The sequence below is a fragment of the Mirounga leonina genome, unplaced genomic scaffold (assembly GCF_011800145.1).
Source record: "Mirounga leonina isolate KUSES-001 unplaced genomic scaffold, KU_Mleo_1.0 Mir_166, whole genome shotgun sequence".
NCBI classification, from domain to species: domain Eukaryota; kingdom Metazoa; phylum Chordata; class Mammalia; order Carnivora; family Phocidae; genus Mirounga; species Mirounga leonina.
In genome coordinates, this window is record NW_023270418.1 from 1186863 (window position 1) to 1213349 (window position 26487).

The 26487-nt window shown below is 47.0% G+C and overlaps 1 protein-coding gene across 4 annotated transcripts in view; it reads left to right on the forward strand.

Moving 5' to 3' along the window:
* NAV2 (neuron navigator 2) overlaps positions 1-26487 on the forward strand; it is a 392023-nt gene that overhangs the window by 135385 nt on the left and 230151 nt on the right. For all 4 annotated transcript variants that reach the window (XM_035012444.1, XM_035012441.1, XM_035012442.1 and 1 more), the window contains exon 4: positions 20054-20126. In XM_035012444.1, the coding sequence (XP_034868335.1) occupies positions 20054-20126 (73 nt within the window). The remainder of the gene's footprint in view (positions 1-20053; positions 20127-26487) is intronic.

The following is a 26487-nucleotide window of genomic DNA, read 5'->3' on the forward strand; positions in this document are numbered from 1 at the left end:
TACAAATTGCCTATTTGGGGGAGACAGAGAGAAAGACATGTGGGGAACACCATGTTGGCAAGAGGAAGATGACCCACAATGAGGTGAGAACGTGGGGAGTGCACCTGTTCGGAAGGTAACTGCGCCTCCCTTGAAAATAATCAACAGAGTCAATGTGCTCACTCCCTAAGAAAACACAGCCTCTTCAGGAGCCTTGAAGAATGGAACCAAAGAAAGGCAATCCTGGGGGCACCTGAGTGGCTCAGTCATTAAGCGTCTGCCTTCGGCTCAGGTCATGGTCCCAGTGTCCTGGGATAGAGTCCCACATCGGGCTCCCTGCTCAGCGGGAAGCCTACTTCTCCCTCTCCCACTCCCCCTGCTTGTGTTCCTGCTCTTGCTATCTCTGTCTCTGTCAAATAAATAAATAAAATCTTAAAAAAAAAAAAAAAGCAATCCTGGTTTAGAGCAGGAGGAATGGGTGCTGTTCCAGTTTTCAAGGGGCAAGTTCAGTCCATCAGCTAATCTGCGAGTAGGACCAAGAGCTTTGATTTTTGTGGGTAGGAGGCCCAGACCCCACACTTCTCCCAATCCACCAGGTTGCTCAGCAGCTCAGGTCTCAAATTCCTGCACTCTGGGCTCTGCTTCAAATGTTCCTTTCCAGTAGGCTGGGGAAGTGAGAGCAGATAGCTCCGGCATTGGGACTAGAAAAATCCGAGGGGCACTGATGCACAGACGTGATGGGTGTGGCGTTGTCCCTTTGAGCCCGCCGATCGATCAGCAAACCTTCGTAGAGTGCTGACCAGTGCTGGCCACTGGATGGGCCACGTGAATGCTCAGGTGAACAAGATGGCGTCCCTGCCCTCCAGGAGCTCCGTGATGGGTGGGCAGGAGAGCAGAGAATAGCAGTGCAGCTGTGTGCACATGGCACAGTGGGGGCCCATTGCCACAGAGAACGAGGGAGGTCTAAGAGTAACTTCTAGGGAGTGAGTCTGAAAGGCGAGAGGGTTCACCACAGGGGAATGATGGGTGGAAGAGGATTCACATTCCTGGAAAATGTGAAGTAAAGCTTGTCAGGGACCCTGCAAAGGAAGGTTTTGCAGCATTTGCTTATGATCCTCCCGAGGTGCCATAAGCTGTATCTGGTGAGACTCCTCTCCTGCGGTGAGGAGTAGGGCATGAAGAGCCCAGAATACAGCAGACCCCAGAGGCATGGCAGTCTTCGGGTCTAGGACAAATCTTCTGCATTCATCATCACTCCCCAGATCACTGCATTTTGGGGAGCAACCCCCCACTGGGCCCTGGAGTGAAGTATTTTTAAAGGAAAATACCCATGGTCATCCAGCCCTGGAGAGGGAAGTTCAGTCGTGGGATCTGGGAACTGAAAATGCTACCTGGTGGGAAATGGTAGTTCATGGGTTTATTATTTGCTCTGACTTTTACCTGCACAGTGCCATAAGGTCTGTGAGCCCATTCATGCTTATGGGCACATCCCACCCTCTCGACGCTGCTTTGGGCCCACGTGGTGGAGAGCTGTCCCCAGGGTGAGGCAGAGCCAGAACCATCAGCATATACTGTGACCCTCTGGGGGCCCTTGTAGTATGGGACCGTGACTGTGGGCACGAGGCAGAGAGGCATGGCAGGGACTTGCCTTTCCCTAGCCAGCTGGCCTTAGCTTGTGTTGAAGGAGTCCTTTGGGCAGTTTCAGGCTGACCTCCACACTTTTGGGGGCAATGGCCTTGGAGATGGAGCTGTAGAAATGCTCCCTTCCCCCTCTCACCCACCAGGCCATCCATTTGGCCCTTGAATAATTTTGTTTGCGTGCGTCAGAGCTGGTTAAAATGTTTTGTCTGTTTAGCATTGCCATGGCAACCCAGGGGCATCTTTTTGGCTTTCAAGTGCTGTATTCAGCAGAGTTATGCATTAGTTTGGAAGGAGAAACATTGCCTGGAGCCTGGCCCGAGGGCACTGCCTCTCCTCGGACCCCTGGGCTCCAAGACATTGCCTCACTTTGGAGCCTAGGAATGGCTGCTGCAGGGGATGGTTTTCTTTTTTTATCATTATTATTGTATAGGGCTTGGCTTTCTGTTGTCCATGAGGAGAGGTGCAAAGTTAGCAAGGCCTGCTGGCTCTTTCAGTGGAAAGCCCCAGGCCTGTTTATCCCTCTGGTCACTGATCTCAGGCCCGGGGTCATCTGGGGCCTCAGAGCACTCCAAGAGCTCTGCCTTCTTCCCTTGGTGCTTCCATTTTTTATTTTAAAGATTTTATTTATTTATTTTTAGAGAGAGAGTGTACAAGCAAGGGGGAGGAGCAAAAGGGGAGAGAGGAAGGGCAAAAGAATGCCAAGGTGACTCTGCACTGAGTGAGGAGCCCGATGTGGGGCTCAAGCTCACGACCCTGAGATCATGACCTGAGCTGAAACCAAGAGTCAAGCCAAGAGTCAAACCAAGAGTCAGACGCTTAACAGACTGAGCCACCCAGGCACCCCCTTCCCGTAGAGCTTCTAGACGGAGGGCCAACTGGGCTTGAGAATCTTGCAGCCTGAGTTCAAGTTCCTTCTCTGCTATTCTGTGGCCTTGAGCTGATTATTTAACCTTTTGAAGGCTCTATTTCCTTTTCTGGAAATTGGGGTTGATAACAAATAGCTCATAAAGTTTTGATAGTACTAATGAGGCAACGAAAGGGATAATCATGGGTAGTACTGATTAAGATGATAAAATACAGTGAGAGCCTGTCAAGTGTTTGCCTGGTGCCAGGTGCCAGGCTAAGTGCTGCCCAGTCATCCTTTCCCTCCATCCTCCCAACAGCCCTTTCAGGTAGGTGAGCTCATTACCCCCATGCTCCTAGCATAGGAACAGCACTTGATACATGGCTGTTTCTATGACAATGATGATTTGTGCACACAGTTCATGTGTTGGGGACATGAAACCCTCTGGAAATCTGAGGAAAGCTAAGGCCCTCTCCTCCCCAGACCACACACACCCCAGAATTTTGCATATACCTCAGCAGATTGTGGATCCCAGAGGCCAGCCCATGTGTCCCCCAGGGCTCCACAGACCCAAAGTTCAGTGCCCCTGCTGCTTAGGGCACAGCTCTGCTCCCCCACCCTGTCCTTTCAGAGGTCCCCGTGGACATGGTAGCTCCTGAGTTCCCAAAACAATAGGAGTTTGCAAGTAGACACAGACAAGGTCCAGGCAGTGGTTTTCAAACTTACATTCCATGAGCAGAATCCCTTTTCTTTCCCCTCCCAAAAAAATTGCACATGAGGACTGAGGCTTTACAAGGTCTTTTTTTTGTCCCGGATTACTCAACTAGGAAGTGGAGTTAGAACTCGAACCCAAGTCTATCTAGTTTTAAGAGCCTATGGTGTCCACCTCTGTGACAGAGAGGGGTATAATAAAAATAGTCTCCACCTCCCCATTCCCTACTCTAATTTTTCATTTGTGGATATAGCAGAATCAGCAGAAGAGAGGAGATTATTTCTGGAAAGGGCCTGAGTTGACCTGTTGATGGAACCTCAGGAGCTGAAAATGAGGAGGGACCCCTAGTGAGAGGCAGCCTCTTGAGATGGCCTTGGACAGCCCTGGTGCCAGGTACCTCCCACTGTGTTCTCCACAGAGCTTCCTGGGCCAAGGGAAGGCCATCTGCAACAGAATCAGGTTTCCAGGCCCAGTGACCTTGAGCCCTCCCAACAGCTGAGAGAAAGCAGGCCACATGCCTAGGGAGTGTCTGAGATCCTTGGGCAGCTGAGTTGCCTCTTCCCTGGGCCCCTGGGCCTATTTTTACACCACCCTAAGGGCACACACATGTTACAGAACCAAGAAGGAATGAGGAAAAGTCCACAGGCCACTTAGAATTTAAAGCAAAGTAGGAAGAGTCCAGGGCCAAGATCAGCATGCAGCATCCACCACTTACCACTCAATGGCACATCCATTGCCACTGCTTATGTTCTGGCCAGTGATCTCTTTCAACGTGGAGGCAACATCCACGTCTAGCTCTCTGTCTCTTCGGTCACATCTATTTAAACCATCGTGGGCTACCCCTTTTCCTTTCCATACTCTTGAGCACGCAATAGAAGTTCCTTCACAATCCAGTTACCGTCATTTCTTGCCACTCGGCCACTCACACTCCATACCCCAGGCATACTGGAACTTGGGTGCCCCCAAAGAGGCTGTATACTCCTGTCTTTGTACTCAGCTACGTGCTGTCCAGACTGCCTGGAAAAACTGATGATTGTCCCACCTGGATAATGGGACCTTTAATCTTCAGGTCAATTGTTATCTCAAGTAATTGAGATAATTAGGTGCCTGTTGTCTTTTGTGTCTCCTGGTATTCCATGCCTGCATTTCTCCTAGCACTCCCTGTGGTTGTTGTTGAATTGTCTTCTTGAAGGAGATGCCATGTCTTTCGCCTGAGTATCCTAACTTAGGATACACTTAGATGATTGGCATCTAGTAGGTATTTAACAAATGTTGGGTGGATGGGTGGATGGATGGATGGAAAGACCAAGAAAGGAGCTGGCCTCGACTTATCCATGTGACTAAAGGATTGTAACATACCTTGTCAGATCCTTATTTATGGCTACTGGAAGCTCTTTAGCATTATCCTAGAAGTATCTTTCCTTCTTTTAATTCCTTTTTTTCTTGGTTTATCTAGAAGACTGCAGGACCGTGCAGTTAACTTTTGGTTTATTGAATTCTTTTATGTCACTTGAGGTAAGCATTTTTAGGCATCCTTACAACCACCAGAGATTATTAGGATTGATAATAAAAATGGTAAGTGCTTGGGGTGCCTGCGTGGCTCAGTTTGGTTAGGCGTCTGCCTTGGGTGGAGGTCATGATCCCAGGGTCCCTGCTCAGCGGGGAGTCTGCTTCCCTCCCTCTGTCCTTCCCCCATGCTCAGGCTCTCTCTCTCTAAATCAATCAATCAATCAAAATCTAAAAAAATAAGTGGTAAGTGCTTTACATGTTTTAGCTCCTTTTATTCTTGTAGAATGAGAAATAGATCTTGTTCATTCCACTGAATGGTGTGGAGAACTTAGACCCTGCTGCCATTTGCTGTGCTCTGCCAGGAGCTAAATGTGAGTCATGTTAGAGAATCTCTCCTTCTCTTAAGCCTCCTGCTGTAGAGCCTGGGTTATTGCCTTTGTCCCAGATTCTGTCTGTGTTCTTACGTAAGAGTAGCAAACATGTATCATATATACTTCTAACCGGGCAATGTTTTAGACATCTGCATTGATGGATTTTATCTTCGTAAAACCCTATGAGAGCAGTGACCTTTATTCCCATTTCACAGATGAGGAAACAGAGAGGGTTAGTAACAAGCATGAGGTCACACAGCAAAGAAGGGACAAGCTGGGACTTGAACCCTGGAAACCTGGCTCTAAAGTCTGTTCCCTTAACTGTTAGGCTATTCTACATCTAAGGAAACTGACTAAAGAAGAGAAAAGATGGACTGGGACATGGAGGTACAAAAATTACATTTGTAATCCTGGCCCTCCTGTAGGTGTGGGCGGAGCCTGGGGGAGAGGCCTTCCTTCATGAGAAGATTTGGTTTGAAGAAGAGGATTGGAATCAGGCAGCCCTGGGTCTCCCATCCCGGACCATGTGTGCTGGGCAGTTTCCTAAATCTGAGCCTGCCCTCCTCTGTGAAAGGGGGATTGTAATAGAAGCTGCCTCCTAGGGTTGCTGCCAGGGATGAATGAGCGATGGCATAATAAGCACCTGGTATTGTCCTGGTTCATGGAGAGAGCACATTAGATGTTTGTTCCTATCTCTGCTTACAAGTCCTGTATATCCTAACTATTGTGCATTGAACGGCTTTATCGTACTCAAAGTAGGCACCCAGTGTGGTAGGCTGAACAGCGGACCCCCAAAGGTGTCCACATACTAATCTTAGGAACTTGTGTGAGTATGTTGTCTTACCTAATAAAAGGGACTGTGCAGGCGTGATTAAGTGAAGGGTTTTGAGACAGGAAGATTATCCTGGATTATCTGGGCAGGCCCGGTATGATCACCGGAATCCTTCTCAGGGCGGCAAGAAGGTGAGTGAGGACATGTGACTACGGGAGCAGGGTGGGAGTGGGAGGCAAGAGACTGGAAGATGCTGTTCTCTGGCTCTGAAGAGGTTAGAAGGGGCCATGAACCAAGGCACGCAGGTGGCCTCTAGAAGCTAGAGAAGAGAAGGAAACCGATTCTCCCCTAGAGCCTCCAGAACAGATACAGCTGACCTACTCATTTATTGTACTTCTCTGAGACTGATTTTCCTCTGGAACTCTAAGAGAATTTTAGGTTGCTTTAGGCCACTAAATTTTAGTCCCTTGTTACAGCAGAAGCAGGAAACTAATACTCTCTGGGATTCAACCAAAATAATTCTTGCTGTATTAGACAGTTTGCTGTCTGAGTTTCTAGCAGAGGCTCATTTGGCTACTGCAAGCCCCTCAGGTTTCCGAGTTGGCTGGAAGTCCGTTTCCATTGTCAGAAGACTTCAGAACGGAGTTTGCCACCTTTGTGCTAAATTCAAAGCAAGTCACTGTAGGGAAGCAGGGGGAGAACGGAGCCCCACATTTAGTTGCTGGCACTGCACGGCCATATCGTGATGGCTTCAGACACTCAGCTGACACGGGAGTCACAGGTGCCCATTACAAGTTGGGCTCCAGGGACTCCTGACCTCTTCTCGGACCTACACTTAGGAGTAGGTACTATGTTCCCCAACTAATGCGGGTTTGTTTTGTAACTAATATGATGTTTAAACACATTTTGAGATGTTTATCATATTTTGTTTAATAACATCCAAGCTTTGTAGTATGTATAGCGTGTTTTTCGTCTTTTGGTTCAATAAAAATCTCCATATTCCCAGCACCTGGCATGGGGCTAAATACATTGGAAGTGCTCATGTTTCTTAGATGAATGAGCTTAAACAATTAATGGCCTAACTGTCCAGGAACTACCCAGAGAGTGGGGGTGATGTTGCAAGTCAAATCTCATTATGTCAGATATGTAATATGTATTTTGTATTTTTAAATGGTGTAAAGAAACTTGAGTTGTTCTAAGCCAAGAAATTCTCTCCAATCTTCTCTCTCACAATTTTATATTTTAACTTAGTTATGAAGGCATGCGGAAAAGACCCCCCCCACCCCCACCCGCCGCCCCAAGCAGATTATTTTCATTGATGAGGGAAGTAGCGTTTGGTTTGGCAAAGCCTCCCAGGGCAGAGCCGCCCCAGCCTGAGCTCGCAGGAGAGTCACCTGGAGGGCTTGTCCCAACAGTGCTGGGCCCCACCCCCAGAGCCGCTGATTCAGGAGGCCTGGGGTGGAGCTGGAGTATTTGCATTTTTAAACGAGCAAATCTTGGGTGCCATGCTGATGCTGCTGGTCTGGTGACCACACTTGGCCAACAGTTGTCTTTAAGCCAAGTACAAAAAACCTCTTTAGGGCTCTGCCTGTGCAATCATACATGTAAACGTAAATTAGCTTGCAAAGTTGTTTAAAATTTTAAAAATTAATGGTATCTCTAAAGGGTTTATTTAAATTTAAGGATTTTGAATGAGCCAGTCATTATGCTTTCTTGGAAAGGCTAAGATGCTTTGTCTGAAAATGGTAGTAAGCTCTGAATGGATCAGATCTGAATCGTGCGCATGGCCATGGTCTTGGAGTCTGCACACACGTTCTCTGTCCCTTCTAGCTCACTTAACCTGAGTGACCCTTGGTTTCCTCTATTGAAAAATGGAAGCGATAATCCTTTAGCACCTTGTGCTTTACTGCCTGTATCCCAGTAGACGATAACGTCTTTGAGGACGCTGTTGCATCTGTCCATATGGCCTGGCACCTGGTAGATGCTCGGTGAATATTTACTAAAGAAATGCTCAGCACACCTGCCTGGGGACTGAGGCACTGTGAGTGGCAACGTGGTGCTCAGTAAGGTTAAAGAACTTAGCGAATGTGAGGATATGTGGAGGGAGAATAGCTACACATTTTCTTGAGCTAAAAGAGAGATCAACTGGTGATTTATAACCATGTAGATTGTGGTTTATAGAACAGCCATCTGGGCCTCATGCTTGGACCCACCTCCTTGCGTATGTCTTCATGCAGTTCTTATGTTTCAGCCTAGCTTCAAAGGGGTGTTTTTGTATGTGTGTTTGTTTTCTGGGTTTTTTTGGTTGTTGTTTTTTTCCATGAAGCAAAACTGAGCAAGGACTTCCTATTTGCACTTGGTTAAAGCATGGTTGGCCTGTGGCATCTGTGTGTTGGGGACTGGTCAGTAGGTGAACGCCTATGTGCTCAATCTCAGCGAAGGGAGGAGGACGGTTGCCAACAAGCTGAGGTCAGGTCCCAGAAGACCTTTTAAAACAAAAAAGAAACTGAATTGATGCTGATAGTTAGATGAAAATCAGTGTACTTAATAAAAATTGATCTTCCAGCTTTTTCTTCTTTCTTTCTTTCTTTCTTTCTCTTTCTTTATTTCTCTCTCTCTCTCTTTTTCCTTTCCTTTCCTTTTTCCTTTCCTTTTTCCTTTCCTTTCCTTTTTCCTCTCCTTTCCCCTTTCCTTTTTCCTTTCCTTTTTCCTTTTCTTTTTCCTTTCCTTTCCTTTCCCTTTTCCTTTCCTTTTCTCTTTCCCTTTCCTTGATCTGCCAGTGCTGGGTTGGCACTCCTCAGGCCAAAATTGGCTAAACCCAGGTAGCAACTGCCCCTGAGAGATGGATGTGGGCTGCGTTTGTCCTATTCCCCACCATTCCCTATTGTCTTATGTGCAGATTTTGTTATTCATTTGTTACCTGCCTGCCCCTTACACACATTTGAGGTTTATGATCCCCAAACTATTGTATTCTTAGGAGTGTCATGAACTTCCTCAGGGATCCTAAGCCCTGGTATATGGGCGTTTGAAAGATCCTTGTTTGGGGAGCATTTTGACTTCGAAATACTGCCTATAAGTGTTTTTATTAATAATTTCTGCTCCTGAAGCTTTCAAACACTAGAAAAGAAACATAAATATCTCCCACAAAACATGTACAAAAGAATGTGTGGAAAGTCACCTCCCTCCTCTGTGAAGTGTCCTTCGTCCTTTTGATATGAAGATGAGATTTGGTTTGGAGGGACTGATGACTGGCCTGGTCACACAGCCGAAGTCCCAGGGTAGGGGAGGTGACCAAACAGTGTGGTCAGGAACGGTAGTGAAGCTCTTGCCATTTGGTTGTTAACAGTCCATGTTTGTAGAGGGCTTCACAGCTTTAAACCTCTTTCCATTAAGTGTTCTGATTTCAACTCTACCATGTATTGAATAACTTTAGAGCCTCCCTTTCCCCATCTGGAAAATGGTGATAGGTCTACCTCATCTACTGGTGAAAATAAACTGAAATAATAATGTATGCAAAAGAAGTTATCCCAGTGCTTCGTGTTTTCTAAGCATGTAAATAAAAAAAATTAGTTTCTTGGAAGGTCTCTGTAAGGCTTTCGAGAAAGGGATAATTATGCCCATTTTTCTGAAAGGCAAACTGAGGCTCAGGGAAATCAAGGACCTTACCCAAAGATAGCCAAGGAGCTCAGAAATCCACAGACATCCACTCTGATCCCGTCTCTCTTTGGGAGGGTAAAATTTCCTCTCAGTAATGGCTCCAGTCACGATGCAGCTGTTGGGAGTGGGTGGCAAAATCTCTTCTTTCTCACACTTTCCTCTGAAGGAGCAGGAAGACGAGAGGAGGAAATCCAGGCAGCCTGGATTCTCTTCACTGTTGTGAAGGATGCCTAGTTCCTTTTCCTGGGAGATTTTGAGAGAAATCAACTGGGAATTAGAGCCTTTTCCGGGCCCCATCCTGCTTCTCTAAGGAGATCCTGCAGTGGAAGCTCTAACTAAAGCAGAGGGTCTTTTAAGGGGTTAGCCTGCAGATGGGGTGTTTCCTTTGACTTGATGTTTTCCCTCTGTCTTGTGACTCCCTTCAGAGAGACTTGCAGAAATTTTATTCTGAGTTTCAGATGTACTGATGCTTTATTTATGAATAACTCTAAAGCGCTCTATTTTTATAGTCACCCAACAGTTTAATTTTAGCCTTTAGGGGGGGCATATCTTCCTAATAATATAGGTAAAATCATATGAAATGGCCAATATTTAACCGTTTTTTACCTCCAAAAAATTGCAGTCTTATCTGGTTCAACTGAATACTTGACAAGGACAGAAATAGTAACAGAGATTAGCATTATATGACAAGTTAAAAATTGTCACTACTTCTTCCCAGATGCATTAGATATCTTGTAGCCTTGGAAAGCTCAAGGATATCCTGTAATAGAAACCTTCCTTGTCTAGTCTGTTCTCTTCTTCCAGCGGACTTGGTGCCTCTGACATTCTGCCTATGGCAGTAAGGAGAGTGGAGAATTATTTTAATTATTCATAGTATTCTTAATTTTTGATACCATATGACTTCTGATTGGTTGGCATGTAGCTTTTTGCTTAGATCACAAATTTTAGAATTTGAAACCATTAGTCAAATCTAGTGTCTTGGTATATTTTGTGTGCTACTTGCAAAATCTCCCCATTTATATATGAATCATTGCCAGCAATCTAGAATCCAGCTGTGCTCTGTTGCCATATCTACTAACAGCTTTTCGAGATTAAACAATAGATTGAGATAATGTATATGAAAGGTGCTAGGAGTGTGCCTGGCATATAATAATGATGCACTAATTGCTAGCAACATCTGGAATTGGAGTGGAAAGGGAAGGGCAAGTTTTGAATTCCATCTCCCACAGAAAAGAACACGACAGGGTGATGTTTGCAGGCACAGGATGATAGAGCAGATGCCTTCATCCCAGCCTTCACCAGTGGGAGGGCAAAGCCTTGCAGGATTCTGAACTGTGCATTAAGGTCCTCTGCATGGCTTTGCTTTCCTGCTTACTGATGCTGCCAGGGTGTTTCTTGCAGTGTTCTTCCTTGGAATTGCAGGGTTAAAATCCATGGGCTGACCGCTCAAGAGCAGCCCAGAAGAACCATAGCTACAGATAATGGTGAATTGACTGAATCACAAAACTGTACTCACAGGCTGTTATGAGGGAACTGGCCACCAAACTGGGGGGCACGTCTGGCTCTTGGCCTTCATCTGCAAAGGGTCCCGTTACACTGTTCCTGTATATGTATTTGCTCTGTGGGTAAAATGACCTATCCTAGTGGTACTTCCAAAACGGAGGATTTGCTATACTCATGGAGTGTATCAAGGATCTGCTGTTTTGTTTTATATTATGTTTCTCTTCTGCCTCTTGAAGACTTTGTGGCTTAAGGATGTAGATATGGCCAAGATACAAAAAGAACCAGACTGAAAAGAGCATAGTGAGTCCATGTCAGGCTTTTGAGTTGGTGAGTTGATAGGTGTAAGTCAACCTTTCCCACGTTTGGGATCTATGTTTAGTGGGGAGATATTTGCTTCAAGTCTGCTTTTGTGTAGAAGGCTGTCTGCCACGTGAGGAAGGACCACGCTGTCTTGTCACCTCTGTTTCCCCTTCCCCTGGAGCAGAAGCTGCAAGAGAGTAAATAGTCATTATTCATCAAAGAACGAATGAGGCTACCAAGTTTTCGTTCCCGAGTGAAATTCCCTAGCACGTGTCCACGGTACTGCACTTCTCTGTTGGCTCAAGAGGCAGCCACATGTTTGAGGTCCAGAAGGCAGGACTTCGTTGTTGAAGTTGGCGTCTGAGTTTGTACCTTCTCTGTAGGAAAAGCCAGGGTTTTCCGCAAAAGATCATTGCTCCCTCTTAACAAAACTATTTGTTTGCAGTCTTAGGGTTTTTTTAATGTAACTTAGTAAAGGAGACTTTGACCAGAAATCTTTTGGGACAGAAAGTGCTGATCCTAACAGCGTCGAAATGAATTCTAGCAACAAGGAACCCATTCATAGAGAGACCATACGAGTGTCATGCAATGTAGTGAGCCTCTGAGTGTCTCGCAAACTCCAAAATGATCCTTCACTTTCTGGAGAGGCCGGTGATCTCTAATATTCTGCCACTATAGAATTGCATGAAGAGTCTTTTAAAGCTCTGGTAGGTAAGGTTCCAGACCCTTGACCCAGGTTAACCCATCTCTGCCTCAGTACCTCTGTTGAGATAGTTCTATACATTCCTGCGTTCTAGATGAAGAAGTTGAGACTTGAAGCAGGTAACTCATTTGGCTAGGGTCTCATGGATAGTCTGTGAGGGAACCAGAATCCAGTGCAGAGGAGTCCAGAGCCCGGGTTCTTCTGACAGATAACTGTCATCTAATAATTGTGACAGAATACAGGTACCAGTGGGAGAGGTAACGCAGGGGAAGCCAGCAGCAGTCCTTCTGCCCTGGTGTGAATTAGTTTACCGCCGTCTTTTCGAGAGTGGGCTTGCTCAGACAGAGGCCGAACATTAGGTGATGGAGAGGACCCAGAGTCCCGGATAGCCGGGCTTGAGGGGAGAGCCAGGGGCAGATGGAAGGCGGCCCAGGTAAGCTTGTCAAACTCTGCTTTGCCAGGGGCCAACTCCAGACACAGCTTGGGGTATATCGTGGCTTTAGAAGTATAGCCCAGAGACGTCATGTCAAAAATTACAACATAGTGACAGACACTGCCAGTTACGAGGCACTTACTGAGCACCACACGTACCTCCTCTCTCAGAATGACCACACAGCCCCACCCTGTGACACAGGTGTTGCAGTGTGCCCATTCGACAGGTCAGGCCACTGAGGAAACTTAGTTTCCTCCTCATTTCGTCAATGGCAGAATCAGGATTGGAACCCAGATTTGTCTGACTCCAAAGCCTGTGTTATGTCCCTAAATACCACTCCTTAGCTCCAGTCACTCCCCTCTAGCATTTGTGTCCAGCTCCTAACTTGGAGGCCTCACCTTGGAACAGTCCCTCTGTGGGGAGGACTACGAAGCGAGGCAGCATGACTGTGAAACTGGAGTGGGGAGATGATGTTAGCTATGGTATACTGGACGAACGTGCATGGGGGCAGCCGCTGGGCCTTTCCGACCGTGCTGATCCCCCGTGGAACTGTCCCCCTCCTCTCTACCTGGGGACACTCGCAGAGCTCAACTCTAAGGGTTCATTATGGGAGCCGCCAGAGTCAGGACTGATTTCTAGAACTTTAGCTACACCTCCCTTTCCAGATTTCTCTTTGTCTCGAGGGAAAAATTGAGAAGTCAGAATATAATAGGAAAATGAAGAATTCTAAGCATTTGGAAGCAAAGTGGAGAAAGATAGTCACTGGAGGAATTTAAGATTCTTGTTTTCAATTTTTTTTTTCTTCTCTAGAGAGAATTTTTTTTATCCATATGGACTTACCCATTTGCTGTAACAGCAGAGAGACTCCTGTAAAGCCTTTCTTTTTTTTTTTTAAGGAACTCTTGACAACATCTTGGAAAGCTGAAGTTATGTTATATACAATAAGATGGATAACATTGCCAAATTAAAGGAAGGATCTGGGCAAGGCATTAAAGCAGCAAGAGAAACAGACTGAAACCCCATCTAGCCCGAGTCCTACATTCTTCAACTTTCTATTTCAAAGCTGCCAAGAAAGCTAGAGCTGATGTGCTGAATGGCCAAAGATGGGACATAAGGGGTGGAGCCCCTTCTGCTTTTGGGCTAGGATGGCTACATGCATCAGCCAAACAAGCGGCAACTTCAGGGTTCACAGGGGGAGATGCTCTTGAATATCTCCCCACCTAAGAGAATTAGAAGTGCCACCATATAGTTCCCTCATTTCTGGGGTCTCCGAAAATGAAAATCATAATGGCCAAACCCCACCAGCTCAGTCCCATGGGACTGTGTCTCCAGGACCACACTGTGACCCCTGAGCCATGTGATCATGGGATGATGCTGGGCTCCAGCACTGATAGAGGTGTCCAAATAAAATTCAGCTGGACAAATCCTGCATCAGGTCATGACCTAGGAATGCAGAGGAAAGAGACAACGCAGATGGAGACAGGCATTTAGGAGAAGCATTTCCCCAAAGTTCATTTTGCTTTTTGGTTTGGTTTCATGATTGGATTTCCTTTTTTTTTTTCTCTTCCTCTTTTCTATTTTTATTTTTGGAAAGGGGCAGAGGAAAGGAGTGTCCGAAAGGCATGGAGGCCTGTTGGTTAGGAAGCCGACCTTCCTAGTACGTGTGACCACAGATGCTGACCTCCCCTTCCCATCCCTCCCTGTCTCCATGCCCAGCCCAGGTGTCACTGAAGCTCCCACTTCAAGGACACCGGTTGAGCCATCCTAGACACAAAATAGCCCATCCTCAAGCTTTCAGACTGGAAGGGCTTGGCCTGGCTGCTATTGCCCCAGTAATGGTTGGGGAGATAGTACAGTTGAAGGCTTCCCTAAGATTTGGGAAGACCCCTGTCTTCTCTCTCCTGCGAGCTCTTGAATGTGGCCCTGTGCGGCCAGCCCTCTACTCTTGCTCAGTGTCCTGTCTCCTAGCTCTTCTCCCCTGCCTGCTGGCCTCCAGCCATTCTGATTCTCTTTTGGTTACCAGCACGTGGTATGCAGCATCCTGCATGGAATCTCTTAAGCCTTAGGTTTACTAGGTTTGGTATAGTTTGTCTCCCCACTCTCAGTGTCCAGCTAACTCTTAGGTCTCAGCTCAAATTCCCCTTCAGTCAGCAAATCTTGAGTATCTCTGATGTGCTGCTCACTGTTCTAGGTGCCTGGGGCTGCATCAGTGAGCAGATGGACAAAAAGCCCTGTCTCTTTGAACCTACATGCTATCTCTTCCTTAGGAAATTTTTATTCAGGGGCGCCTGGGTGGCTCAGTCGGGTAAGCATCTGCCTTCGGCTCAGGTCATGATCTCAGGGTCCTGGGATCGAGTCCCGCATCGAGCTCCTTGCTCAGGGGGGAGCCTGCTTCTCCCTCTGCCTGCCACTCCCCCTGCTCGTGCTTGCTGTCTTTCTCTCTCTCGCTCTCTGGCAAATAAATAAATAAAATCTTTAAAAAAAACTTTTCTTAAAAAATTTTTTTTTAACCCAACCCCCCCTCCCCAATCCTCTGGCTAGATGAGGTCTTCTAGTGCATGACAGATGTTGTCTGTACTTCCTTGTGCATTATTGACTTAATGCCCAGTTCTCTATGCTAAACTGTCCCCTGCTGTGAGGTCAGGGATTACTCACCACTGTATACCCAATTAGGTGTTCAGTAGGTAGGCGTCAAGGAATGGATAATGAATGGATGAATGATTATTTTTGTTGACAAGTAGCAGCATCAGGTGTGAGGTTCACACTCCTGGAAGGAAGTTGTTTGAGCTGATGTATGAGCTCCTGGAGAAGCTGCATTGTGCTTTTAAAGTGCCCAGAACTTCCAAGTTCTTACTCAGCCTTGTCTGGGGTCCCGGTCTACTATTCCCTAGGCTCTGGGTATTTCATGACTTTTAAAAAATGGCTGTAAGCATGCCTGACTTTAATGCAACAGCTGTTTGCCTCTCCTCCCAGGATGGAGATCTCCAAGGGGCCCAGTGAGAAACCCTTAACTCATGAAAACTAGTGCCCCGTTTACCTGCACGCCCGGAGCCCCATCTTCGCCTTGGGCCAGGTAGTGCCCAGAGAGATGGTCTTCGTTTGCATTAATCATTTTCATGCGCTTTGCACTCAGCTACCCTGGTATTCAGAGAAAAATGCTGCCATGACAACTGCCACAACAGATGGTATTTGATCAGTCTCTAAGCTACAGAGGAGATATACAGTGTTCTTCCGAGGTTTGCATATTTTACTTTATCATGAGACCCAGTCCAGCCTTAATCATGGTTGAAATGTGAAGTTTTCCATTTGCCTCCCATCCCTCCCCCTTCTCTTTCCAGTTGTTTGGCATTTGTTTTGATTTTCCTTGCTCCCTGGTTATCCTGAGTGGAGATGTGCTCTTGGACTCGGGAAGCAAAGACTACAACACACACAGTCCGCGGAAGTTGCCCTGCAAGTCCCAAGTTCAGAGATTGCTGAGGCAACTATCCAACTTTGTGATGGAGATCCCAGCTGAGACTGGGAGGGAGCCTCCACTGTAGCCTTTCTCTCCTGGATCGTCACGGATGGCACATGGCGGAGGCCATGTGTGGCCCCAAAGGGAAGGCTGCGCAAGTGCGTCTTGGTCTTGGTTTGTCCCCTGCCTCCATGCACGCCTGCAGCCAGCCCCGTCCTGCTCCCAGGGTCTGCAAGCCACGTTCTGGTCCCACTTCTGGGCTTTCGACCTCCAGCCCAGCTAAAACTCCAGGAACTCCTTCCCAGAGCTCTCGGACCCATTTCTATGGCAGCAACAACTCCAACAGCCTTCTCCCCCGGCTCAAAGTGCGGCTCCCGCCCCCCTCGGCAACATTGGAATGTCAGGCTTTGCACAGATTTTTGCCAGCTAATTTTGGAAAGTAGTTTATATTGGCTGCTATGTGTTAATGAACGACTTTGGTCGTATTTACATACTTTGCCTTTCCCATCACTCTGCATTCCCAGCTTTAATCAGATCCGCCTCTCGCACTGTGTGTCTGGAGAGCACATGAGCCACAGGGCTCATTAACAATGGGCACGAGGACATCCTTGTGCTGTAATGAGTGCCCGGGCCAGTCCCCTCACCCAGTGTGGTGGCAGTTTGCAGTTTCAGCGGTGCAGGGGGAGGGACTGGTTGTTTACCTGTATGGTACTTGGAAGAAATCATTAAGGTGAATTTCAGTCACAAGAGAGGCTGGATCAAAGAAACATTCTCCCCTTCTGATCTCATTCCAAGTGAAGCCAGGAGGTTGGAATCCACATCTGACCCTATTCTGCTTCCCAGCCCTGCTCTCTTCCCGGGGTGCAGATGAAAAGAGCGTGGGTCTCAGCAGCCTTGTCAGGAGTGATTTTTAACCTTAACGGAACATCATTAAAGAGTGGATTTGAGGCTTGAGGAAAGTTTTTTGAACTCCTTTAAGCAGAGAAATCATAGTAGAGGGAAAAAAAATTCAAGGCGCTTGATGGGCTTATGAATTGTCTTTTAAATGATGACCCAAGTTCTTATTTTTAGTTTTAACATACTCCAGGAGTGCACCCCAACCATCCAGATACTGCTCCCTGCTTTATCTCCTCTTTAGGAGAAAGCATTCTTGGTGCCCCTAGGCCTTCTCTCTCCACCTAACGAAGGAAGATCCCGATGCTTCCTTTGTCCTACATGCTCTGATTTTCCCTGACATGGCTGGGAGTTGGGGTGTGTGGACCCAAGAGAGAAAGGTTATGGAAGTGTGGGCTCCTGCACAGGGAGGAGGACTCTGCTCCCACATGGTCAGAAGAATCCAGCACAGCGTCTGCAACACAGCAGACATCTACCCAATTATATTGATTGATAAAAAGAATCACAGGTTTCTCAGGCTTGGTACTACTGACCCTTTGGGTGGGATTTTTCATCGTTATATGCACTGTAGGATGTTCAGCAACATCCTTGGCCTCTACCCACTAGATGTTAGTGGCATTCCCCACATTGTGAGAACACAGAGTGTTGCCAGATGTCCCTTGGGCGTGGCAACATTATTACCCCTTCTCCTGCACTGTCCCTGCCCTGTGGAGAATTGATCTTGAAATTCTTTGAAAGAATGATAGGGATTTTAAAAAGACACAGGAGGGGCACCTGGGTGGCTCGGGAGATTGTGATCTCAGGACCCTGGGATCGAGCCCAGCATCGGGCTCCCTGCTCGGCAGGAAGCCTGCTTCTCCCTCTCCCACTCCCCCTGCTTGTGTTCCCTCTCTCGCTGTCTCGCTCTCTGTCAAAAAAAAAAAAGATAAAAAAAAAATAAAAAAGCAACAGGAGGAAGAAGTCATCCAGGTAACCTATTTATAATTATTCATTCCTGTAATAGAATTTAACATTAAAAGAAAGCCCAGTAGATGGCCGAATTGAAATGGACCAAGGGCTAGCCTTGCGGGAAGAAATTACCATGTACTTTAAATGATACTTTATGCATTGAATGCTCCATGAATGTGCCAAGTAAATGTGTTTTATGTTCCTTGGAAGGAAATATCTATAGAGTTACAATGTTGTAGTAGAGTGAGCAGTGCTTTTCTTGATTACCTTGGTGGGTGTCTTTTTTTTTTTTTTTTTTAAATCAATGCTACGCTACTGCTCTGTTGTTGAAAAAACTTAACCTACCCACGTCAGCACACCTCCATGACACTTGCCAGGGTAGATACCAAGTGTACTATTTCTGATTTTACATTAACAGATTCCTGGGCGGTCGGCTTTTTCTTTATCTCAATTCTCACGGGGACATAATTGCCAAAACCTCACTTATCAGCCATGTGCAAGATACACTGGAAAAGCAGGATAGGATTTTTCAAAGGAAAAAGGGGTCGCAGAATTTTGTAATTTTGTCATGATTTAAATATTAGTGCCTCTCGGTGGGGGCAGCAGATCCTTTTGTGTGCTTTTGGTACATTACCATTGTTTACAGTTGCGGAAATGAGGACTGATACTTTTCTCAAAAGCGGGATTTTGTAACGGGGAAATAGCATTTAGAGATCTAATTTTGATTACATAAAATGTAAGCAGATTGCTTCAAAACACCTTCCACAGGGCCCCTCCCCGCCATTCTCTTCCTTCTATCTCACCGCCCCCGCCCCCACCCTCCATGATGGTGGCACCTGCTTGTCATCGTCAGTCCTGGCTTGGAAGGAAGGGTTAAAAGCAATCTCGCTTTCCCTCCCCCTTTATAAGAAACGATTTTCTGCAATGGTGGCAGGCATAACCCATAACATCAGCATTTACTTAGTTTGCAGGAAATTGCATTTTGCCCCTTTTCCTAGAGATGAAAAAAAAAAAAGTCTCCCAGACGAGGATCTTTGAGGGTGAACTGGAGGCTGGGAGAGAGATGGGAAACCGTGCTAAAAAGTGCAAGGAAGGAACAGCCTCGGGCTCAGGGTGGAGTGGAGTCTGAGAAGAGTGCAGTTTTATTCAGCTGCCCCCGTAGCTTAATTTCGTGTTTGGAAGGTCTGAAGACTGGGAACAGAGAAGGAAAATGCCAGACATGGGGCAAGAAGGACATGCATTTCAGGAAGACTGCCTTGGAGCCAGACTCTACTCAAATTAGAGCTCTTACACTGTAGATGTATCACTCCGTGGCTATGAAGTCGCCTTCAGAAAGATCACTTGGGGAGGGGGGAAGGAGAACAGTCACATGGACACTGTGAAAAACAGTCATTTATTCAAGATAAACCCTATGGGTTAAACACCCGTTTGAATGTATAAGAATGCTGACGGAGCGTAGGAGCGTAGGAAGTCGGGTGGGGGGTAGGGGGCGTCTTCCACTGTGAAATGCAAACTGTGTGAAATTCAAAGATCCTTGTGCCAAGTCAAAAGCAGTTTCTTTTATTTATGGTCACCATTGACATTAATTGAGCCTGAACACTTTCCTGTAGACCAAAAAATCATTAGCCCTGACAAGTGAAGTCAAATCAGACCTTTGGGAATGACCTAATTGTTCTTTCCCGAGGGCTGGACGTTTGCTTGCCCTTGGCCGTGGCATCAGCCCTGGCAAGCCTGGGAGGCCTCCCAGACTCTGGCAGGTGGGTTCCTTCTTATCACAGAGAACACAAAGGACAGAGGGGCTCACTGCGGTCGCAGCCCTCCCTCATCATCGGCAATGCCTGCCGTCCTGAGACTCTCGTGAGTAAGCGTGGCCCAGAGCCCTGCTGAAACTCCATTCACTGTTTACACATTGGCCGGCATGCCTCCCTGGTGCTGGAACTCTCTCCCAGCTGCTGGCGGACGGGTGGGTCTACTGTCCCTTCGTCCCCAGCTGCTCAAATTTTCAGGGTAGCTCTAGGGACAGTGCTGCACATAGGCGCTCTCATTCCACTCTGGTTATTTTTGGCAGCCATGAGCAAGCCAGGGCCTCGACTTCTGGAATTGTGTGGTTGGGATATTAGGTAACTTGTGCTTATGCAAGTACAGACAAAGAGTCCTGACCTGCACCCATCCACCCATCCATCTGCTGCTTGCACGTCGTTCTCCTCGTTGCGAACCTTAGCAAATGCACAGTGAACCCTCTCTCTGACATCACCCTTTGTTCCTGATAAAAGATGGCTCTGGAGAAGGCTGAAAACTGAGTGTATGTCGTTGTTGTTGTTTTTTTCCCCTAGATTGAAAACATAGATGCCTGCTTGAATTTCCTGGCAGCGAAGGGAATAAACATCCAGGGACTGTCTGCAGAAGGTGAGTCAGAGCCCTTGTCATGAAGCTGCCTTTTCATGGTTAGAAATGCCCACCTGTTACCTACTGTTGACTTTAATACAGTTAAGCCCAGGGTGCTGGGTGCGTGCTTCTGGCTTTGTTTTCCTCCTGGTTTTGAGGCAGCTCAAGGCCTGTGTAGACTTGAGGATGCCAACTTTTTGACACCTAAAAAGTCACTCCAGGAATGTAGATTCAACCATGCCGGCCAATGTCTGCTAGACACCGCCGAGGAGGGAGTACTGGAGTTGGGGCTGCTTCTCTGGAGGAGGGCTTAATCAAACAATGCTGATTTGATTCACCCGGCTAGCAATTCAGTTAATCATCAAGCCGGGCCTTATCTGTGGGAGAGAGAACACTTAGCCACAGCACATATTTAAACTGCACCGTTCCCAGGGAAAAATGCCGAATCCTTATTTCTTACTTTTCTTAAAAGAAGCAGCACTTTTCCTAGCTCAAAAAAAGAAACAAGAAAACACGTGATCTATTAATGAGAGGCTACATTTTGACATCCTGATTAGTTTTTAATTAACTCCAATTGGGTGGCTAATTAGCACATTAGCATGTGCTGGTGGTTTGCTATTCAATTAAGTCTTGGTCTGGAGACGGCTGGTCCGAATTCTCAGCCGCCTCAGGCAACGTCTCACCCTGGAATCTTTTGCGCTCTCTCCTGTTTGTAAATACCAGCTCAGAAGCTGCCACAGACCCCGGCAGCCTCCCAGACTCATTAGGCTGCACCTGCCTCCAGTTTTCCCAGAACAGGTAAAGCGGTTTGGGCCTCAGACGACACCACCTTTCCCGAGGAAGGTTGCTTGTTGAAAAGATGCCTATTAGCATCGACTCCGGTGGTCAGGGTGGAGAGGAGGGGGGACAGTGAGGAAGGTAACAGCCCAGTGGAACAGGTAAGTTTGCACATGTGGTCTGCTGGGGGCCTGTTCCTTGCCTTTGTCCTGCTACGCGGTGAAAGCTTGGTTTTCCTGGCTGTGTGAACAGTGTTAGGGGCGGGTGGCTACTGTTGATGCCTCGTGGGTGTCTCGTGTCATGTCGTGTCTGAACGCGACCTCTCAGATGCTGGGCCTGTCCCAGGGGTGGACACAGTGCTTCGGGAGGTCTCCATGGCTGCTGTCGGCTGGTCAGCCCTAACCCCTGCTCTGAGAGGGGGGTCCTTGGAGGATCTCTTTGCCCTGAGGGATGGGCCCTCCGCCATGGGGATGAGATCTGGGCTGAATGACCTACGGAACGCACCTTGCTGGGGCATGGTGGGGGTTGGTGTGGGGCTTCCAAGGATGGGTGGGGAGATGCAAATTCCCATTCCAAGGAACATCATTTCCTTCTGGTAGAGCGTCGTTGTGCTGGCTGGTGGGTGGCAGGCACAGGCTCCTCCTGGTTTCTGGAAGTAGTTGGGCGCCAGGCCTGTGCCCACCAGCAGAGCATCAGCAGGGACTTGCACAGAGTCGTGCTCAGCAGAAAGGGCTCTAGGGGATGTGGACTCTACGTAGCTCAGCTTCATCCCACATGGCCTGGAGGTGACACCTGGCCACTCTGCCGTCTACGCATTGTCCTGCCTTCTGCCTCGTTTGTCCCCCAGCACCTACCCCATCCTCTTTATACCTTAAGGCATAGATTATTCAGTAACTACTTGTTGAATAAATAAGTAAAAGGGCTTTTATGTGAAGCAGCTCCAGCATCCACAGCTGAAGTGGGAATTTATAATTGCCTGAATTTACAGATGACAAAAGCTTGGCTTAAAGAGGTTACAAGTGACATCCTCAAAGCCTGTAGCTAGTGAGTGGCAGAACCAGAGCTGAACCCAGGTCTGTGTGATTTCAGAGCACGTGTTCGTGGTGTCTTTTGGGACAGCAGATGGATAAAATCAAGGCATGTCACCTACAGGTGAAAGAAACCAGGAAGGATTTAGAACTTCATTGGCCAGAACACCGTCTCAGAAGATGTCGTGCAGCCCAGAGGCCTATCAATCATGCAGACACTCAGCTCCAGCCGTGTCTGTGTTAGGATGTGGCCCTTGGGGGTCTCTGAGCATTGAAGAGCCCGCTGAACCAGTGTGTTGAGGTGTCTGTCATTGGGGCATACCTGTGAAGTGGCTTCATGGTGGTTTCAGTAACTGCCTCCAACCCCCCATCCCCATTTTTCCTGCTGAGTTGAGACCCACTTCCTGATATCTTGGCCAGAATACATAACTCGTCAGTCATGGTTCGTTCTTAGAACAGTTTTATGTTAATGCTTATGATGGTCTTGTGTTGGGTTTTTTTTTTTTTATTTAAATTCAATTAACATATAGTGTATTATTAATTTCGGGGTAGAATTTACTGATTCATCACTTGCATGTAACACCCAGTGCTCATTCCATCACGTGCCCTCCTTAATACCCATCACCCAATTACCCCATCCTCCCCACCGACCTCCCCTCCAGCAACCCTGTTTCCTAGAGTTAAGAGTCTCTTATGGTTTGCCTCTCTCTCTGTTTTTATCTTATTTTATCTTTCCTTCCCTTCCCCTATGTTCATTTGTTTTGTTTCTTAAATTCCACATGAGTGAAATCATATGGTATTTGTCTTTCTCTGACTGATTTTTCACCTAGCATAATACCCTCTAGTTCCATCTACATCACTAAAATGGCAAGATTTCATTATGTTGGTGGCTGAGTAATATTCCATTATATATATATGGTGTATATATATATATATATATATATATATCATATATACATACCACATCTTCTTTATCCATTCATCTATTGACAGACATCTGGGCTCTTTCCATAGTTTGGCTACTGTGGACATTGCTGCCCTAAATATTGGGGTGCAGGTGCCCCTTTGAATCACTATGTTTGTATCCTTTGAATAAATATCTAGTAGTGCAATTGCTGGGTCATAGGGTCTTTCTATTTTAACTCTTTGAGGAATCTCCATACTGTTTTCCGGAGTGGCTGTACCAGTTTGCATTCTCACCAACAATGTAAGAGGGTTCCCCTTTCTCCGCATCCTCGCCAACATCTGCCGTTTCCTGAGTGGTTAAATTTTGCCATTCTGACTGTTGTGAGGTGGTATCTCATTGTGGTTTTGGTTTGTATTTCCCTGAGGCCAAGTGATGTTAGGGATTTTTTTCAAGAGTCTGTTGGCCATTTGGATGTCTTCTTTGGAGAAATGTCTGTTCATGTCTTCTGTCCATTTCTTGACTGGATTTTGTGGTTTTTGGGTGTTGAGTTTGATCAGTTCTTTATAGATTTTGGATACCAATCCTTTATCTGATAAGACATTTGCAAAGATCTTTTAGTCTTTTAGTTTTGGTCTTGTTTCTTTTTAAACTTCACTTTCAAATTCTGCTCAAAGCTCTTTTTTACCCACATGCCCCAGAGCAAGTGGCTTTAGAAGATTGAAGGAAGGGGGCGGCTGGGTGGCTCAGTCGGTTAAACATCCGACTCTTATTTCGGCTCAAGGTCATGATCACAAAGTTGTGAGATTGAGCCCCGCATTTCTCTGCCCATCCCTTCCACCCTCCACCACCACCCCCATCCCACCTACACACTCGCTCTCTCTTTCAAAAAAAAAACCCCCAAAAAACGAAGAAGATTGAAGAGAGATGGGGGCCTAATGACTTCTTCTCCTCCCCTCCTTCCTTTGCCTGAGCCTCTAGGACTGGGGCTGATAGAGCAGGCAAATTCTGCTGCTGGTGAAGTTGCTGCCCTCTTCTTAGGGACCCATAATTATTGCTGTCCCCAAGCGACAATCTCTGCATGCCCTCTGGATCACGGACTTGCTCCCATGCTGCTCCCAGGATGTTAGTAGTCTTTCGTGAGATTGTCCAGCAATTCTGGCTCGCCCTCAGTGGGTAGCATTTATATCCAGTCCCCCAATTCAGGCCCCTCGTAGTCCCCACATAAGGTGGTCCTAGTGAGACCGTAGACCTCAGTCTCCTCATCCCTGCATTATACACTGGCAGGAATGTGTGGGCTCCATCTTCCACTTGGAGTAGGTAGAACAGTCCTTCTGTCACCTGGAAGCCCCCACCATACAGTTTCTCTCTAGCTCTTTCCTCTCAGACTTAGGTGGCCAAGAGGCAGATCTGCCAAGTCCATGCTGCGTGGATGTCCAACCAGGGACTGGAATGCCAGCACCCGACTTGGAGTGATTCTCTTGGCGCCTCTACTCCTTTGTCTTCAAGGAGCGCAAGGACCTCACCTTCTTTTCCTTGATGAGGGGAGGAAATATCCAGTCTCAGTGATCATCAGACATTACCACCCTCCCCCACTCTGTGACAGTTTCTCATCTAGATTTTCTGTTGTTTTTTTGCTCTTTTGTCCATTGAGGCATTTTATTTGCACACGTGTATTACATCCCTAGAAAAGAAATCCCAGGATTTTCCCTCCTGTGTATCTTCACCTTGCTTCTTCATGGTCCATGATGCCAGCTGAGTTTGTCCATACAATGAAACCAGACTGGTGGACAGGAGCAGATTATTCTGCCATTTTTTCTAAATCTTTAAGTTATACATCAAATCTGGGGCTCTTCACTCCACACTTGTTTAACCTGCACCTGAGGTTCGCAACAATTTTCCTAGCTCTGTGACCATCGGTGATTTCAAAATCGCCAATGTAACCATGCTTCATCATCACAGTCAGAAAATGGAGGATCATTTTTTGAAGCATGACCTTTGAGAGAGCGCACCTCTGGAGCAGGGTCTACTAAGAACCTGGCGTTTGCCTCTCTTTTCAACATTCTTAATGCTCTTGAGAGCATCTTCCAGGACATTCATGTGGAATTCATGGGAAATCCCATTACAGTGGCCCAGAAAGATGGCAGAAAGAGTCCTCTAGATCTTCTCACCTTGACTTTTGAGGTTGGGGGATGATGATGGTGTTCAGTGGGAGGACGGATTCTGGACTAGTGCAGTCTTGTGGGAAGGTGACTGGCCCCAACTTTTGTCAACTCCTTGAGCTTACAGAGGAAAGATACTTAGAGACTTTTATCCTCAAATGGGCTTTATTCACTTTATTCAATTTCAGGGTTACAAGAAACCTCTCATTTGACATACTGTTAAATTGTAGAAATAGAAGCCATTTATGGAGAACCCATGTATCAGTCACGAACTAAGTGCTGTACATGTTTTGTATCTTATTTAATCCCCCCAACCCTTTGAGATCAGTATTCGTATTATCCCCATCATACAGAGGAGGAAACCAAGGCCCAGAGATATTAAGTCCCACGAGGGAAAAGGGAGGCCCACAAGGTCAGCCATGGCTAAGTTGCTCATATCTGTTTCAGAGGCCTGGTATTTTCTGCCACTCCCCACTCCTCACACTTCTAACCACCTGCATAATTACTAGAAAAGCATCATTGTGTTTAAAGAAATAATGTTTTAATGCTTTTTGTTTTCCTTTTGAAGATGATTGAGTGCCCTGAGGCTCCTCCTCTGATGAAAAACATCAGTGGTTGGAAAGCCCCATAGGTACTTCTCCGCCCTTTTCCAGTGACTAAAGCAGGGTTTGGAACCCCGGGAGGGTGGAGGGTGTATGCACCTGTCACTGAGACATTGCAGCAGATCGTGCCCTGCCCCAACCTGCCCGATGGAGAACCACAGAGAGCCTTTGTTCCAGGGTAGAGGCTGCGGGCCCAGGGGAGCCCCATGGAGACTCTCCTGGTTTGGGACACTTCCCCTGGATTAGGCCTTCCCACCCTCTTGTGTTCCAGACGGTTGGACCCATCCGGTGTCTTGGGAGCTTGGGCCTCACCCTAACCTGGGTGATTTTCAAGACCCCTCCCCGACACACACTCCACCAGTCACAACCATCTGTAAACCTGTCCCGTGAGGAAGGATGGCTTTTATCCTTGGGAGTTTCAGAACACCTGGCCCTGAGCCCATCCTCCTGTAATGGAGAAGTGAAGGTCTGGGGGGTGAGGCATAGCCTATTTAGTTCAGCAAACATTTGCTGGGCACATCCTGTAGACCAGGCATAGTATCAGTCATACAAAATTAGCTTTAGTTTCCGTTAATAAGAGAGCTGGGCTACTGGTAAGTACACAGTGGTGACAAAGAGAGGCAGTGACTAGCTTTGCCTGGGGCAGTCAGGGGGCTTGACAGAGGCAGCGGTGTTTCTGCGGGGTTTGACAGGATAAATTGGCATTCACCAGACAGGAAAGGAAGGTAGTGGGAAATCTGGACAGAAGAGGAGACATAGGTAGTATGACAGGAGCGAAGACCAGCTCTTCATCAACCTTGAAGACTGGGGGGGACAGAGACAAGGAAGATCCTTCCAGGTGCCTCCAGGAAGGGGTATATGCTTTTGGAGTGAAGTTGGTTGCTGACTTGATGAGCTCAGACCTGGTTT